A 16,952-nucleotide genomic window follows, 5' to 3' on the forward strand; every position below is an offset into this window, starting at 1 on the left:
TATAAATTTGAATGCTTATAACTCAACTAAAATTTTGAAGGTTATTTTAATTTTTTTTATTATCCTAATTATTTTAGATAAATAAAATATTAGTTAGATAAATATTATGAATGCAATAAAAAAAAAACTAATTAATCAACTAGGTTGCATAGATGAAGACAGGTTTTTCATGACATATGTGATAAATACTGTTACTTAGTTAATTAATTAATTAATGTTAATTAAATAGAAAACAGGAGATCAGAGGCTCAAAAATGCAGACAAATGGATGTGATTAGTCAAATGAGATTCTTGCCTCAAACTTTTCATCAAACGTCCCCAAGATACTTCGAATTCGCGAATACTCTAGGGCCCACTATTTTATTTTATTTTATTTTTTCGTCCACGTCAATTAGGAGTGAGTATTTTTTCAGTTTAAACTGAATTATTTTAATTTAATAATTTAATTTAATTTTTAATATAATTTAATTTGATTCAGTTTAATTTTATATTATAAAAATTTTATTTATTTCGATTCGATTCAATTTGATTTTAAAAAGAAAAAAATTAATTAAATTAAAATAATTGAAATTTGTATAATACAAAATTATAGATTTTTATAGAGAATTTATAAATTATATATAATTTTATATATATAATTATTTAATTTTATTGATTAATAGTTATTTAGTTTAAATCAATATCAAAATTAGAACAAATAATTTAAAAATTAAATTTAAATTAAAAAATTAATTAAAAATTAAAATTAATCAGTTTAAACTAAACTGAATCACAATAGAATAATTCAATTCGATTCTATTTTTTATTAATTTTAATTTAATTTCTAAAATATATAATTTAATTTTTATAATTTAATTTATTCAATTTCACGCTCTTATCAAAAAAAATTTTATTTTTTTTTATTTTAAATATTGATAATAAAACAAATTAAAATAAAAGTGCGTGCGTGCGAACGAGAGAGAGACTTTGGATTATCAGCTATTTTGTGGCGTTTACGTGAAGTGAAAATCAAAATCTTAGACATTACAAAAGTACATGCTTTGGTCGATTTTATTCCGTTTCCCATCTTTCTTTCCAAGTTTTCTCGCTTAATATTTTTCCTCGAAAATTCTCTCATAAGCTTCCTCTCGCTCGAGAATTCATTTCCCAAATAAGTTACCTTGCCAAAGAGAAATCTTGCCCGTTTCCCTTTTGTTCAAGCAAATATTTCTATGCCGTGCTAGGTGGCGTTTGTTGTTTTCTGAATTGGGATTTGTTATTTCTTTGAACGAGCAATAACAAATCCTGATTTGGAGAGGTACAACAAGGTATTGCTTGTCGCTTCTGTTATTTGATTCTCTGGTTTTCTTCTCCTTTTTTTTTTTTTTTTTTGTATTCTTGGAGTGCTTAATAGAGGAACCATTTGAGATTCAACACGAAGCATTGGATTTTGAACTTTTTCGTAGAAATTGGCACTAATTGGACGTTATATGTGAATCTGGTTTATGGGTTCTGTTCTATAACTGCTTGCTTTCCACGTGCTCTTGTTGTGATCTGTATAATCTTGGACTAGCTTGCAAGTATCTGCTCTGGATAGTACTGAGAAACTAATGTTTCCAAGTTATTTTCTATTTAATTTTCACCATTTTGAAAGTGTTTGTTGGGCCTCTATTTTTAAAGAGTTTATGCAATAGTGTTGGGCTACAGTTTAACTCGTCTGAGAACTTGTTGTATGCCAATGTTCACCAATTTCTGAGTTTTATATTGGTTCAAATTTTTAGGTTTTAGTTGGAGAAGAATTATATAGGTAGTTTTATAATTGATAGTAGGAATTGTCCTTAAGATTGTTGTGTTCACGATGGGGAAGCAAAGTGGGAAGAATAAGAAACAGGCAGCGGGGCCGGCAGACGCAGTTGACAGTAATTTGAAGCTAAATAGCCCTAAAGCTAACGACAAGGACGCTGCAGTTTTCATTTCCATGTCTCAAGAATTGAAGGAGGAAGGGAACAGCCTGTTTCAAAAGAGGAACCATGAAGGAGCTATGATGAAATATGAGAAAGCTATCAAATTGCTTCCCTGGAATCATATAGATGTATCTTATCTGAGGAGCAACATGGCTGCATGTTATATGCAGATGGGTCTGAATGAGTATCCTAGGGCCATCCATGAGTGTAATTTGGCACTGGAGGTCACACCGAAGTATAGTAAAGCACTGTTAAAGAGGGCAAGGTGTTATGAGGCTTTGAATAGACTGGATTTAGCTCTGAAAGATGTTACTATGGTTTTGAAAATGGAGCCAAACAATGTCATGGCAATAGAGATTGCAGAAAGGGTGAAACAAGCACTTGAGCAGAAAGGACTAAGGGTGAATGATACAGTAATTGAACTGCCTCCAGAATATGTTGAACCTCCTAGCAATTCAACTTTGCCAAAAGCAGTGAAAGAGAAGACACGGAAGAAGAAAAATAAAAAGGTTGAGCAGAAAAAGGCTGGGGATGAAATTGAAGAGAAGAAGGTTTATGGGGAAATTGATGAGAAACAGACCAAGGATAAGGTGGTCATAGAGGAGCAAATTAGTGGTGCAAAGGAAGAACCTAAAAAGACAGTGAAATTGATATTTGGCGAAGACATAAGATGGGCTCAGTTGCCTCTTAATTGCAGCCTCCTGCAAGTCAGAGAGGTCATATCTGATCGATTTCCAGGCTCAGGGGCTGTTCTTATCAAATACAGGGATCAAGAAGGGGATTTGGTAACAATAACCACTGATGAAGAACTGAGATGGGCTGAAGCATCAGCTGAATCCCAGGCCTCTGTCAGGCTGTATTTAGTGAAAGTCAATCCTCAGCAGGGTCTATTCTTTGGGAAGCTTAACAATGAGGAGTTGCATGAAATGGGTTTGGAACAGAAATTTTCCAGAGTGAATGGGAACATGGAAAAAGGTAAAGAAGCAGAAAATGGATCTTGTCATATTGATGAATGGATACTAGAGTTTGCTAAGCTGTTCAAAGAACATGTGGGGTTTGATGCTGATGCATACCTTGGTCTTCATGAACTTGGTGTTAAGGTATATTCTGAGGCTATGGAGGAGGCGGTTACAAGTGAAGAAGCACAAGACCTTTTTAGCACAGCAGCAGGGAAGTTCCAAGAGATGGCAGCTTTGGCATTGTTCAACTGGGGAAATGTTCATATGTCTAGAGCAAGGAAGAGGATTTACTCCACCGAAGATGCTTCAAGAGATTCGGTGCTTGAACTGATAAAAACTGCATATGATTGGGCACAGAAGGAATATGTTGAAGCAGGACAGAAGTATGAAGCAGCATTGAGAATCAAACCAGATTTCTATGAAGGTATTCTAGCTCTAGGGCAGCAGCAGTTTGAGCAGGCAAAACTTTCTTGGTATTATGCAATTGGCAATAATGTTGACTTAGAATCATGGCCTTCTGAAGAGGTTGTGCAACTTTATAATAGTGCTGAGAACAACATGGAAAAAGGCAAGCAGTTGTGGGAAGAATTCGAAGCACAACGCCAAAGTGAACTTTCTAATTCACTCAAGGTTAATTCTCAATCAGAGGAAAAGGGGTTGGATTGGCTATTTAAAGATGTGTCAGCAGAAGAAGCCACTGAGCAGGCAAAGAACATGAGGTCTCATATTAATCTACTATGGGGAACCATACTCTATGAGCGATCAATTATGGAATTCAAACTAGGGCTGCCAGTCTGGCAAGATTGTTTGGAAATTGCAGTTCAGAAGTTTGAGCTTGCTGGAGCTTCACCAACAGATATAGCTGTTATGATGAAGAACCATATTTCAAATGATAATGCACAAGAAGGTAACTTAAGACCACTATTAAATTTTGGATCAGAAACAAATCATGTCTAAGAAGCTGAGAAACATATCTGCTGAATTTTTTTGATTGCAGGTCTAGGATTTAGAATTGATCAAATAGTACAGGCATGGAATGAGATGTATGAAGCCAAGAAGTGGCTAAGTGGGGTTCCCTCCTTCCGGTTAGAACCTGTACTTCGGCAACGAGTTTCAAAAATTTATCATGGTCTGGAGTTTGCATGAGGTGTATGCTTTGAAACTTTCATATCATGCCTTCAAAATTCATCTAGAATGGATGAAGTCTTGCTTGTTAAGGTACATGTGTTAAAATACTGAAGACTCTCTTTGTATGTCTTCTTTTTTTTATTTCTTTTTTCTTTCTTTGTTTTTTAACCAAGTTCATTTGCATATGATACACAAACATGTTTGAGATTTTGCCCACCATTTTCTATGATTTTGAAGTTCAAATCATGTCATTTGGCCAATTCTTATTAAAAAACAAAAGGAACCTTTGTTAGCAGATGTTCTCTTGCAATAAAATGTCCCACAATCAGCACATTTGTGGTGTCCTGAGGCTTTTTGCTTGTGTGTGTGTGTGTGTGTGTGTGTGTGTTGTTTCCTGTTTTCTGTTTGGGACTCTAGCCATCTCTGTACAAGCTTCTCAATTTATGATCTTATTCTTTTTGAAAATGCTATTTCATGGAACAACTAATAGATGTTTGTTGTTGAATAGCTTGTTCTCAAGTGAGAACTGCATTGTTTGTTTTTTATTGAGAAGAAATGGTCTTGCAGAATCTAGAGTGATCTCTGTTTTTGGGGTGGTTGTGGAATACAGTCTAGTCAGGCCATTGGCGAACTTTTTCTTGTTGTCCACTTTATATTCATCAGCTTGTATTTGAATTCATATATGACAATAGGGAGCACTACATAACAAAATTAGGTATCACAGGAAGATACACCAATGTTACTGCATACCTTATTAAGAATAGTTAGGCTGATGAGTAATGAGCTTGCTTTAATGCGGAGACCGCGTGAAATGCAAAATTGATATTCTGAATGCACAAGGTTTTTCTAGTTCTCCACCTAAGTTCATAGTTGGAGTTGCAGAATCTCTACTCTTCACTTCAAAGATGCTGATTTGTTTTCAGCTCTTTCATTGTGTCCTATTCCAAAAGGAGTTATTGTCATTCCTCTATATCTGATGACTTTTGGAATTAAAATATCGTGAGATTTTGTTTTCTTTCTGCAAAAACTTGTAATCAGATTTTGATTGCTTGTTCAGGCTTTTGTTGTCTTTGCTTTTTTTTTTTTAATGCTTTATTCCAATAATATGCATCTTATTTTCTTCCTTTTTATGTTTTTGATATCTTCTTCCTTTTTATATTAATACAGAGTTTCCTTTTTTTCCTCAATGTGACCTTAATTATTTATTCTGCAGGTTTCTCACATGGTACCTTAGGATTCAGTTTCAGCAATGATCCTTCAGAGACACAGAAGCAGTTCTGAAATTGCATTGCCTGAATTAGAAAATAGGTTCTTCATTTTCTTACATGATGGGGACAAGATGAAGTAGCAGGGACTTCCGTTTTTTGTTAGTTTCTGCCTTCACACGAGGGTTAACTTCCCCTTTGTTGAGTCTAGTCGACAGGTCACAGGATATTTGTATTTGCCATTCATTTTGTCAAGTAGCTGCAATAATGCATAGCTTGTTTAACATCTTAGCCTGTAACATTCAGTTTAACTTCTGCAACCTCATACTGCTTCTAGTTGTTTTCTTTTATTAGTGTTTGCTTTAGAAAGACCATTGTTGACTTATTTTACTAGAAATTGAATGGACTGTCAGTTGCTTTCACTTTTTATTTAGGAGAAAATCCTGGCTGTAGATTGTAGTTGAAAATTTTACATATCATCTTCTTTTTAGTTTAATGTTTTAGTGATCAACTGATCATATGTATAGTTTATATGTATATTTCCAGCATTTTTAATGAAATCCAATAGCAAACTGTAGTTCTATTGCAGGGTAGACAGTATGTTGCACCAAGCACCAGAAACTATGTACATTTCGTTCAGCAGCAAGCCATATTTACATATAACATTGGCATTCTGCACACCTATCACATCCCTGTGCCCAACCCACAGGTTTCTTTTCAATATAAATTTATTGAACTGTACATGAAGCTGCACAAGGTTGATGGCAGGCTATTTACAGGATGTCTTACAATTGCTTTCTCACTGTTCCGGAGGAAAGCTTACCAAACTGGGAAGTGCAGTTGACTGAAGCATCTTGATTTCTGATGTAGTCAACTTGCAAAAGGATAATGAGCGTAAATTAAAGGTTTCAGATACCGCAACCCCTCATTGGTTACAAGAGATTTAAAATATTCATCGACCAATTCTGCCAATCCTGCATTACATGAAAAACAAGTGCACAAGTCAATTTGGTCAATCTCAGAGTTAAGGGAAGTTGAACTTTAACTGAGTGCGAAGCTGAGTCTAGCAGGCGAGCGACATGACTCTCCTCCTCAAGCCCTCCTTTGGTTCCGCCACTGCTATCCCATCTCAAGTCATAAGAAAATACATCAACTTTGTTTTATTAAAAGAGTATAGAGAATTATTTTTTGCTTTTTTTTTTTTAATTTTGGAATTTGTCTTAAGAGAGAAAAATAATGAATAGATTTATACATGATTTATGAGAGGAATGATGGAGAAATTAGAAATTAGCATTACTTGCAAGAAATGGTTAAAAGTTGGTGGACTTCAATGTCCTTTTCTGGTTCTAAGAAAATGAATGAGCTTAATTTAACCCTCAAATGCTATGATATTTTTGACAAGTTTCCATTTTTCAAAGCTTACTTAGCTCTTCACATGATTTTATTACACTAACTTCTCATTTTAAACATGCAAACCAAACAAGAAACTATTGTAATGGAATCCCACACATTATACATTAAATTATTGCGAATAGCTATCGAGTTAATTGGACAAAAAATGGACAGCAAAGTTACATGGTTATCATATGGTGATCATATGGTGCAGCAGAGCAACATGTTCACGTAAAAAAAAATTCAAGAGAAGATGTGCATTTAGCTATCATATTGTGAAGCAGAGCAACCAGCCAGAAAAGCGGCTGAATAGAGGCATCTGTCTGCACTAAGCAGTGAGACGCCACACACCAAGGGAAGATTGGAAATTGCCAAACAATTAGCTTTTTCATATAATTTCAAGAAAACAAGAAGAGGACACTCCAGGGGCTAGGATTTCAAGTTTCTAATATGATTTCACATTCAAATTGGATGGTTATTAAAAAGGAGAGAACTACCTTTTTGTGTAGCCCATCCACAGAAACTAACAACTAGGAAGAAGATGCAGCCGAGAGGAAGAATGGCAGCTGTTCACTATTTTACTCGCTTTCCATTTTCACAACGGAATGCCAAATCTGCAGCGAACGTTGATGACCAATATAACCTCCTAAATGTACAATTTGTACAAGACTAAACGCCATTGGGAGGCCAAAAAGAGCAACAATCAATTAAATTACAAAAGCTAATAGAAATGTGTTATAATACAGCACACATCGGCTTCCGCTTCTACACTCATGGTTGTGGACATAACATCACGAAGCTCGCTTCTACACTCAATGGTTGTGGACACAACATCATGAAGCTGCAACAGTCCGAGCAGTGCTCCGTCCAAGACCAAGACCCAAGCCCACAGGAATGCTATCTGTTTTGGACTTTGCATGATTATGGTTTTGGTTATTATGGCAGCAATGGGAAGAATTGGGATGACACTGATGGACTTTAGTGTCTGAATTTACATTAATTGCAACATGCCCATTGCCATTGATGTGATGAGAGTGAGCATCCCCATTTTGTGAGTTCGAATTCCTTGCCATGTGCATCATATCAATCCCCTCAGAATGTGCAGAGTCTTCAATATATTCTACATCTTCATTGTAGCCCAGTACTAAGAAATCTGAACAATTCTTTCTGATGCCATGATCATAAGGGTTTTTAAAGCGACCACCTGGCCCTCTTAGATAGCTATAACGCATAGCATTTGCCATTTCATTTGTTGTTATATTGCGAGATATCTGCGGCAGTACAAGAAAGTATTCAGCAGGAATTGGAGCAAATACCAAACGTTATTCAAGTTGTAGATAATGCACAACTTGACAATGAATGGAACAAATACCCAACAAAATAAAAGTTCAATAACAAAATGGTCCTCAATTGATATTTCTCAATGTACAAATTGATAACAAATGGAACAAATATTCAACAAAATAAAAGTTCATAACAAAATGGTCCTTAATTGATATTTCTCAATGTATATATAGATGCATATATCTGGTTTTTCACACATAACCATAACCACTTGCAAAGATTAATCAGAGGAAAACCAGAAAAAATAACTCTCCTCCTATGACACGTTAAAGAACACAATTCAACAGCTTGAACTTCAGTTACTGCTAGATAAGCACAGAAAGACGTAAGTCCATTACTTAACTTAATAGTTCATCAAGTCAAACACACTACTTATGCTATGAATTGATTCGTTCTGTAATTACAGGAAAAATACCAAACCACTGACAGGCTTAAGCATACAATACTAACAGAGGAATCTAGCCTTACCTGAGAAGCTTGCACAACAGTTAATACTGCCACACCAAAGAACAGGAAAAAATCCACTATCAGAAATGAAACAGCACCAATATGATGAGTCCCAGCATGGTTTATCCATGCTGCAAATGTAGAGGGAGCTGCAGGATCAGTCAGAACTCCTACATCCAGCAAATTATTTTCTATCAGAAAAAAAAAAAAAAAAAAAAAAACCCTACCCAACTATCAAAAAATTTACGGAAAAAAATAAATATAAAAAGATGTTAAAGAAGGCTTGAATTCCAGAAAACAAGTAGTCCATACTTGTCAGAGCCACAGCACCAGTAATCAACATAGCTGAAACTTCTAGAACAAGAAACACAAAGAAATCCCATTTGTTTTTCTGCACCAGAAGCAGGGAAAAGCCATACTGATTAACAAAGAGAGAACAACATCAACCTTTTATATGAAGCATGAAAGTAAAATGGTACAGCTTTTGACCCAGGAAAACTCAAGTAATATGTGGTAAACAATTAATGTAACCTCCAACCATTATATCATATTTAATTATTTCACAGGAATTCCAAATAGCCAGATTTTCAATAGGACGTCGACCATCAACTTATCAGGCTGAAGTCATATGAATCACCAATGAAATCAAATGAGTTCTATTCAAATTGCATTTTTTAGGAAAGACAAATTGTATATTCTCCTCATCATCAAAATATGAAGTGGAAAATGTGACTTTGAATGATCATGCATTCAACAGTGTATGCACCCTGCCAATGAAATTAGATATTCAACAAAGCATATGCACCTTGCCAATGCAATTAGATACCCAAGGGCAATGATGATCAAACTGTTCAACACAACGATCACACGTGGAACAATGCTTTGCACGAAGAGGTCTAACAATCTGGTCATAGCAAAATAAAAAATCTGAGTAAGGAAAAATAAACATAAACCTTAAACAAGAAGAGCAATGAGTCATAAGATTAGCTACAAATAGGCTACAAGGATCAAAGATTCAAAGTAAGCAGTACCTTGCATGTTGCACAGAGTTGAGACCAATTTCCAGCTAGCAATGCAGGATTATTTATCTCAATCTTCAAAAGAGGTTCCTAGCATAAAAATAATATAAAGACATTGATAAGTAATTAGAGTATACAATGCATTCTTTGCCACCTTTTCTGTAAGGGCAAATGAAAAGACCAGCATGAATTGGACAATAGAAATGAATAAAAGAGAATAAATGTGTCTTTTATGGATGACATGATAAAGAAATAGATGCAAACGAGTGTCCTTTTTTTATTGAAGGTGGGTGTCAGGGCTCGGAGGTGGAGAGGAGTTTGGGTCATGAGGGAATGAACAAAACAACAAACATGCTTGGTGTAAGAAGAATGAGACGCACATCATCTTTCATGCTATGTGGATCGTGCACATTCATTCTAATGAAACCTGGATCCTTCCTGCAAAGAAACAAGGGAGAAAGACAGAGACAGAAGTCACATCAAATGAGATTTACATATTACATGTACAGAAGGAAAAGGGAAAGAAAAGAAACAGCAATAAAAGAAATGGAAAACTTCATTTTTCTCTCATCAATGTTATAACATCCGCATAGATGTGTGTCAGCATGTATGCATAAAATGCCGTCATATTATAGTCCCAAGACTGCTTAAAGCAAACTTTAGGATGCTTAAATAATTATTGCCCTTCCATTGTGTGCATCTGAACACATTTGGTAGAAAATAAAGGAAGTGCATCCAGTATGGACCAGATACATTAAGTGGAGGAAATGTATCTAACTTAGGTAGAATGAAAATACATTTCCTTCCAAATCCAAACACAGTGTGAAAGTGCACTATAGAGAATACCTGCTACACCTATAAAACATAAAAAGTCCAGCAGTTGCTAGGAAAACACCCAACCAGGCAAGAAGGCCAAAGCTAGTTGTTAGCCTTGGTAGATTAGAATCTGCAGCAATGGTAATTAAAATAAAAAATTAAAAAAAAGGAATTGAAATTAGAATTTCATTTTAAAAAATAACAAATAAACAAAGAAGAAGAAGAAAACAACTGGCAAGCGTAATCTTGATGATTCAGTGTGAGGAACTCTGTAGTGCATTGATAAGGACAAATACCTGTGATTACAGAATGAATATAGGTCGCCAAAAGTAGTAGTATTATAAACCAAAGTACAGGAGCAAGCCCCAACTTTGAGAGACGTCCCAGGCGGCTGTTCCCATCAAATCGTTTGTCAAGCAACCTCCTAGCATTTCCCTGCATGATCATATTTATTAAAACATAGGATTTATATGAGGCTATACTTTAGCAGTATTTATAAGAACATTTCAAATTGATCTAAAAACACATGGAAAAACCAAAGGAGACCATCACACTGCCATACTGAAACTATGAGTCATCTGGGGCTTCACTGTACAGAGAATCATAAGACGTAAGTTATATCGCACTTTGCATTTCTCACCACAAGGACAAACTTTACCCATGTTAACCACTGGGAAATGAGGGTGGTGGAGAGCTCCAAAGAGAATAGAAGCCAAGGTACTTGGAAACAGCATACCTCATATAATTAAATGTTACTTTCTTTGAGTGTTCAGTTTACTCTATTAAAACTGTGTCTGATAAGAATACTTGGACATGGACAACGGACCCATATTTAATACCTGTACTTGAGTTTAAATAACAGAGACTCAATGAAATGTAACAGAAAGAATGCAAGGAGAGTGATACAGGCAACCTTTCTATGTAAATCCTTCTATTAGGTTGCATCTGCTAATTCAACAAATTTTGAGATATGTCTTGGAACAAAAAATTTGAGGTATATTTTTCTCCTAATCCTCACATAAATTAAATTGTTGACTATTTTAATTTAGCCACTAAGAAATTATGTTCTATTGAGTTTAAAAAAAAAAAAAGTAGAACAGGTTTTGACCAAGACATAACATAATGTATCCATCAAATTAACATTAAGACAACTATAAAAGTCCTAAACTGACACAAGAAAATATCCTCCAAAAAAATGTCTGAGCAATCTTACTAACCAATTGAAAATATTTTGGTTATGGAGCACCTACAAGGAAAAAAGCAACTTGTCTGTGATTCTTGTCAGATGCAAGCTGGGCCGGTGTAAGGCCAGTGTTATCAGCCACCATTAAGTCTTCTTTCTTGCCTGCCTGTACTAATACTGTGCAAGCTTCCAAGTTACCCCTAATTGCAGCCCAGTGGAGAGGAGTGCAACCTGACATACAAATATGACAAAAGGGTCAAGTAGTATGAAATTTGTCATATATCTACACAAATATTTTTATCCCCATCCAAACCAAGCTACTATAGCATAAATGAATTTGTATTGAGAAATTAAAATATTGAGCAGGTACCCTCTTTATCCTGGCGTCCTCTATAAGCATCCAGAAACAATAGAAGGCGTATACAATCAGCAAAACCTTTATAAGCAGCCCTAAAATTCTCCAAAAAGAAAAAATGACAAAAATCATTATCTTAATCATTCACTAAGGGAAATACAAAAAATCATTTAGTTCAGCAACTATTTAATACAACAAAAAATTGCACAAGAAAGGAAATGAAATAATACAAAAATACATTAATGTAATTACAAATTACGGTAAATTAACAGACCATGAAATACAGCCAAAGTTCAGAAAAGTAGAAATGATCCACTAAAATAAAGGGACGTAAAATCATCATAAATTAGACAAACTAAATGCAAATAATCTCTCTCTTCTTTTTTCTTTTTTTCAGCAGCTAGGTATCTGGGGTAAGCCTCTTAACCATTTCATCCCAGATGTAACTGGGATTCAAACATGTCTCTAAAGATGACACCATGAAGTTTTACTGCCCAGTTTACATGGTAATAAACAGTTCACCAATAAATGCAGTCAAATAACAATACTACAAAACAAAAATCAATTTGATGTAGAGTTACCAAAATAAATAAAATAAAAGGAAATAATGGATCAAGAGCAAGCAACTTTATAAATTATCATATCTTCAAGTGCAGAGAGAGAGAGAGAGAGAGAGAGAGAGAGGAAAAGAGAGAAAGAGAGCAGAAGACAGAATTAAAATAAAAATTATATATACGAAATACTAACATGAGAATTTATAAGGCTCACATATTCAAAATGTACAAAAGAAATAAAGTAAATTAAGGGACCTAAATTCACAATCATACAAATAAATAAATAACATTAATGAACCAAGTGTGTTATTTTCAATTTTGAGAATCACAATTGGAAAAAAATAATTGCATAGTGTAAATCAGGCAAGAAAATACATAATTAAAAAAAAAATGTTATAGCCTTTTCAAGGATAAGATAAGGGTGACGTGGAAGTTATCATGTACCAATGTAAAGGGCTTCTTCCATCATTATCAGGACCATCGGGGTCAGCATTCCATTTTGAGACAATGTGATACAGGAAAGCTGTCTGACCATATTGAGCTGCAACATGTGTTGCCTGCAATTATGTGAATTGTGAAATTAACAATCAGTACTTTGTTATCACAATACAGCAAAAAGAATTACTAATTACAGTAACTAATACTCTGCAATTTTATCGCAAAATAAAATCAATACTACAGAAACAATGAAATATGCACAATGACTTGTTAATTTTCTGGTCTACATTGCTATTTACTTTTCATGCTTATCATCTTGGCTGGATTGAACTACTTCTTTCTAACAAAAGCTTGAATTCATACTTGCTTGTTCCTAGTTCATCATCCAAATTTCTCCAACTCAATTTTGCCACAGACAAGGCCAAAAAATGAAAGCTCCAAAAGTCAGTTGATAGCATATGCAATGTGAGCACTAGTACACAAAAAGTGTCTCAATATTTGGGATAAATTGCAATTATTTGCTGATTATATACCTTATAAATTGCTTTGGTACATCATCAAATATGAGAGTTCTTCTGGATGTAGTCACCCCAAAAAACTAAAATGTTGAAACAAAATGACACATGATCCAGGTCAATGCATTTATGATAAAAGTCAATGCATTTATGATCCAGGTCAATGCATTTGTCATCCAGTTTGTGGTACAAGTAGCAAATTTAAAACAGGCAATATTTACAACACATTTCTAAGTTTTAATGTAGCAACCATAATGACCAAAAAAATTGGTTGGGTATAAAATAAGTAAGATAACACTGACCTGATAGCCATACATATCAGAAGCAGTTACTTGAGCACCCTCTTGGAGTAATAACTCTGCAACTTGGATTGCACCCCGAACTGCACTCCAGTGCAATGCTGTCTGCCCAGTATGATCTACTGCATTTACTTGTCCTCCATGCTGGCAAATAAGAAAACCGTTGATAAATTAGTTAAGATTGAACTCCCCAATTACTAAAATCTCAATAAAACATATAAATTTATCCCAGTTAAAAATCCTAAATCATTAAATTAAATAGTCTCTTAATCAATAACTATATTTTATCTACACATTAAGGAGGGTGAACTGAGGTGCTTTTGTAAGAAGCAACCAGCTAAACTCAATCACCTCCATTTCTTGCACTCAACCTTCTCATCACCAAGCAATCATGATAAACCATGTAAATAGAATACTCCTCAAATCTAATTCAGCTATCAATGATTCAAAACTCAATCAGATACTTCAATCTACGACTGAAAGACAATCACAATACCTTAAATTTAAATCTACTTCAAGCACAGCAAATCAAATTGAATTCAATAAATCCTCAAAACATAACAACATAAAACAGAGGGAACCCAATACAATAAACCAATCAATATCCAAAACCAAACAAAGGGAGACAGGAAATCCTTAGTCGCATAATAGCATAACGAACGGAACAACGGAACCCATCAGATAACCTCAAAATGCTCACTATAATGAACAATTGAAATAACCCAAAAATACAAAGACGAGAAATGAAGAAGCCCATTAAATAATAATAATAATTCATGGAGAGGCAAAAACATACCTCAATGATGTACTGAGCAGCGGCAGTCCGATTATTCAAAGCGGCCCACTGTAACGCGTAGTATCCAAGACTATCAGGCTCGGAAACAGAGCAACCCTCACTCTCCACCAATCTCTGAAGCTTCTCCAAATCCCCATAAGCAGCAGCAGTGTAAACATCGTTCCTCAAACTCTCTTCGCCCACAACGCCTCCATCACCGATCCCATTGGCTCCATTAACAGATGCCGACTCCCCATTAATAAATTGAACCTCCTCCTCCACCACCTCGATCTCCGATGACATTTTCTTGTATAAGAAATTGAGAATACAGAAAAGTGAAAAGGAATTAGGAATGATTTGATGAGATAAATTGAAATTGGAATTCAATTGGTAAGAGAATAAGATGCCCTGGGGTTTTTCTTGGAAGAAGAGGAAGATAGCGAGAGAGAGAGAGAGAGAGAGAGAGAGAGAGCTTTTTGGATTGGGCCGTTTAGCCGTCTGAGTTTACATTTGATTTATCTTTTCTGAGAAAAACTCTTTTCCAATTTTTTTTAATTAAAAAAAGACAAATTTTAAATATGAGATACGTTAAACAAAAATATTCAGTATACTCAATATTTTTACAAAAATAATATGGAAAAAATATTCTACTTCGTCCTTATATTTATTGAAAAATTTTAATTTTATTAATTTTTATTTTTTATCAAAATTAATTTAAAATTTTTAATTTAAATTTAATTTAACTTAACAATTAAAATTAATAAACTAAATTACTAAATTTCTTCATTTAAATAAAAAATAAGAAGTTAAAATTCTTAATATTTAAATTAAATTTCTTAATTTATTGATTTAAACATAAAAATTAAGAGGTTTAATTTTTTTTATTTTTAAATTAAATTGAGTTTAAATTAAAATTTTTAAATTAATTTAGATAAAAAAAATTAAAAATAAACTTAACTGAACTTCCTCCACACAGTGAAATGAGCTTTAAGTCAAAAATAATCTCTTCTAAATAATAATAATTATCATTATTATTACAACTTATACTATTTTTATAAATTTTAAAATTAATTGTAATTTTAATACTAAAAAATAATTATAATTTTAATACTACTATTATTTTCTAAAAATGTAGAATTATGATGATCTAAAATAGTATAATTAAATTTAAAATTTTAGAGATTAGAGTGTGGAATAATTAGGCATAAAAGTATTTAATCAATTTAAAATTATCAAGTCTACTGTGGGATAAATGGTGTTTCCTTTATTTTATTTTTCCCTTTTTGTCACCCTAGAATTTACCATAATAAAATGGCTAATTCTGTAATACTAATTAAAAAAAAATAAAAATATTTGTTATGAAAACTTTGGGAAATTCTATTCTTAATCAATGCCCAATTAAATTATTATATTATGATTAACTCCAATAATTGCTCAATTTTTTTTTTGTAATTAATTAATTTAATATTATTAAAGTTATCTAAAAAAAGTGTAAGACATTCGAGATCTAATTAAAAATAATTATATTAAAAAAAATCTTTATTATTATAATTATCAATATAATAGGATTGCAGCCTAAGGCAAGCAAATCCCTAATGATCTGTAGAATAATCAAGCAAATTCATCCTCCTAAGCATCCCTAAAACATAAAGCTAAAGAAACCCTAATCATGATGATTCCTAAAACAATCAAGCCTTAGGAGGTGGAGCTGATCTATGATGAGCACAATATTGCTTCAAAACAAATGTAAAAAATGAATGGGTAAGGCCAGCAAAAACAGTTTCTGCACAATCTTCACTCAATTGATTAACAATGTTGCAGCATTCAGGGCCAACCGAAACCTTGCGATGCCAAAGAGAAGCTAAAATCTGACGAGCACACTTTTTTTCAACATGGAAATCTTGCAAGCACTTGACAACCTTAGGGTCCCATTTGGGTGGTTGACTTGGTGGATGATGATGATGATGATGATGTTGTGGAGCTTCTCCGAACCATTGTAACCATGGCCGATTTGATGGCTTTTCTTCAGAAGCAGCAACAGAAGCTAGAGCTGTGGCTGAGCAAACAAGGAAAAGAAGAAAAACAGAGAGTTGTTTCTTCATCATTTTAGGGAAGGTATGTTGAAGCTAAAAGCAATGTGGAGAAGAGAGCAGTGAAGAGAAATGTGGAATTTGGTAGCCCTTTTATAGTTAAGGGCTACTGCTGGATGAGTTATTGTATCATTTCATTGGTTATTTTTCACTGTTTGACAGTGTTCCAAAGTCTATCTATGTTGATAGATTTTTTAAGATAGGCTTGAGGTGACGATGAGATAAATTTCAATTTTATTTATTTATTTATAGTATAAATCATTTTAATAGCTCTAGATAATTCATGCTAACGTTTAGATTAGAAATATGTATATATCTACACGTATAAAAGCTAAATGAAACATCATTAACTAATTCTTATGAGGTAGTCTTTCAAAATCCGTATAAACGGAGGATGTCAGTAAATTATATGGAAATAAGGATCCTGTTAAAATTGCTATGATTTTAATAGCAGTTCATTCTGCTTATCCTTATAGGGTATTAATTTGAT

General features: G+C 33.7%; 3 protein-coding genes across 5 annotated transcripts; 1 reads left to right on the forward strand and 2 right to left on the reverse strand.

Annotated features, from left to right (window-relative positions):
• The first annotated feature begins 1,017 nt into the window (after positions 1–1,017).
• LOC110660275 (protein PHOX1) lies at positions 1,018–5,657 on the forward strand. Of its 2 annotated transcripts, none has more exons than XM_058132111.1 (3): positions 1,018–3,809; positions 3,900–4,120; positions 5,272–5,657. In XM_058132111.1, the coding sequence occupies exons 1-2, from the start codon at positions 1,838–1,840 to the stop codon at positions 4,046–4,048; spliced, it is 2,121 nt and encodes a 706-aa protein (XP_057988094.1). In that variant the 5' UTR covers positions 1,018–1,837; the 3' UTR covers positions 4,049–4,120; positions 5,272–5,657. The 2 variants fall into 2 exon arrangements, with proteins under 2 accessions (XP_057988094.1, XP_057988093.1); XM_058132110.1 differs by having other exon boundaries at positions 1,019–3,809; positions 5,244–5,657.
• Positions 5,658–6,995: 1,338 nt separating this feature from the next.
• Positions 6,996–14,870, reverse strand: LOC110660270 (protein S-acyltransferase 24). Of its 2 annotated transcripts, none has more exons than XM_058132112.1 (13): positions 14,394–14,870; positions 13,601–13,741; positions 12,790–12,902; positions 11,807–11,886; positions 11,504–11,667; positions 10,550–10,688; positions 10,284–10,383; positions 9,818–9,875; positions 9,450–9,527; positions 9,224–9,322; positions 8,731–8,836; positions 8,440–8,588; positions 6,996–7,898 (listed from the first exon to the last, which is right to left on the reverse strand). In XM_058132112.1, exons 1-13 carry the CDS (start codon positions 14,673–14,675, stop codon positions 7,461–7,463), a joined length of 1,947 nt encoding a protein of 648 aa, XP_057988095.1. In that variant the 5' UTR covers positions 14,676–14,870; the 3' UTR covers positions 6,996–7,460. The 2 variants fall into 2 exon arrangements, with proteins under 2 accessions (XP_057988095.1, XP_021674202.2); XM_021818510.2 differs by having other exon boundaries at positions 8,731–8,809; positions 14,394–14,869.
• A 1,023-nt stretch (positions 14,871–15,893) lies between these two features.
• On the reverse strand, positions 15,894–16,651 carry LOC110660273 (uncharacterized). The gene has a single exon (XM_021818517.2). It carries the CDS (start codon positions 16,475–16,477, stop codon positions 16,061–16,063), a length of 417 nt encoding a protein of 138 aa, XP_021674209.2. The 5' UTR covers positions 16,478–16,651; the 3' UTR covers positions 15,894–16,060.
• Between the last annotated feature and the right edge of the window lie 301 nt (positions 16,652–16,952).

This window comes from Hevea brasiliensis, chromosome 13 (assembly GCF_030052815.1).
Source record: "Hevea brasiliensis isolate MT/VB/25A 57/8 chromosome 13, ASM3005281v1, whole genome shotgun sequence".
NCBI classification, from domain to species: Eukaryota; Viridiplantae; Streptophyta; class Magnoliopsida; order Malpighiales; family Euphorbiaceae; genus Hevea; species Hevea brasiliensis.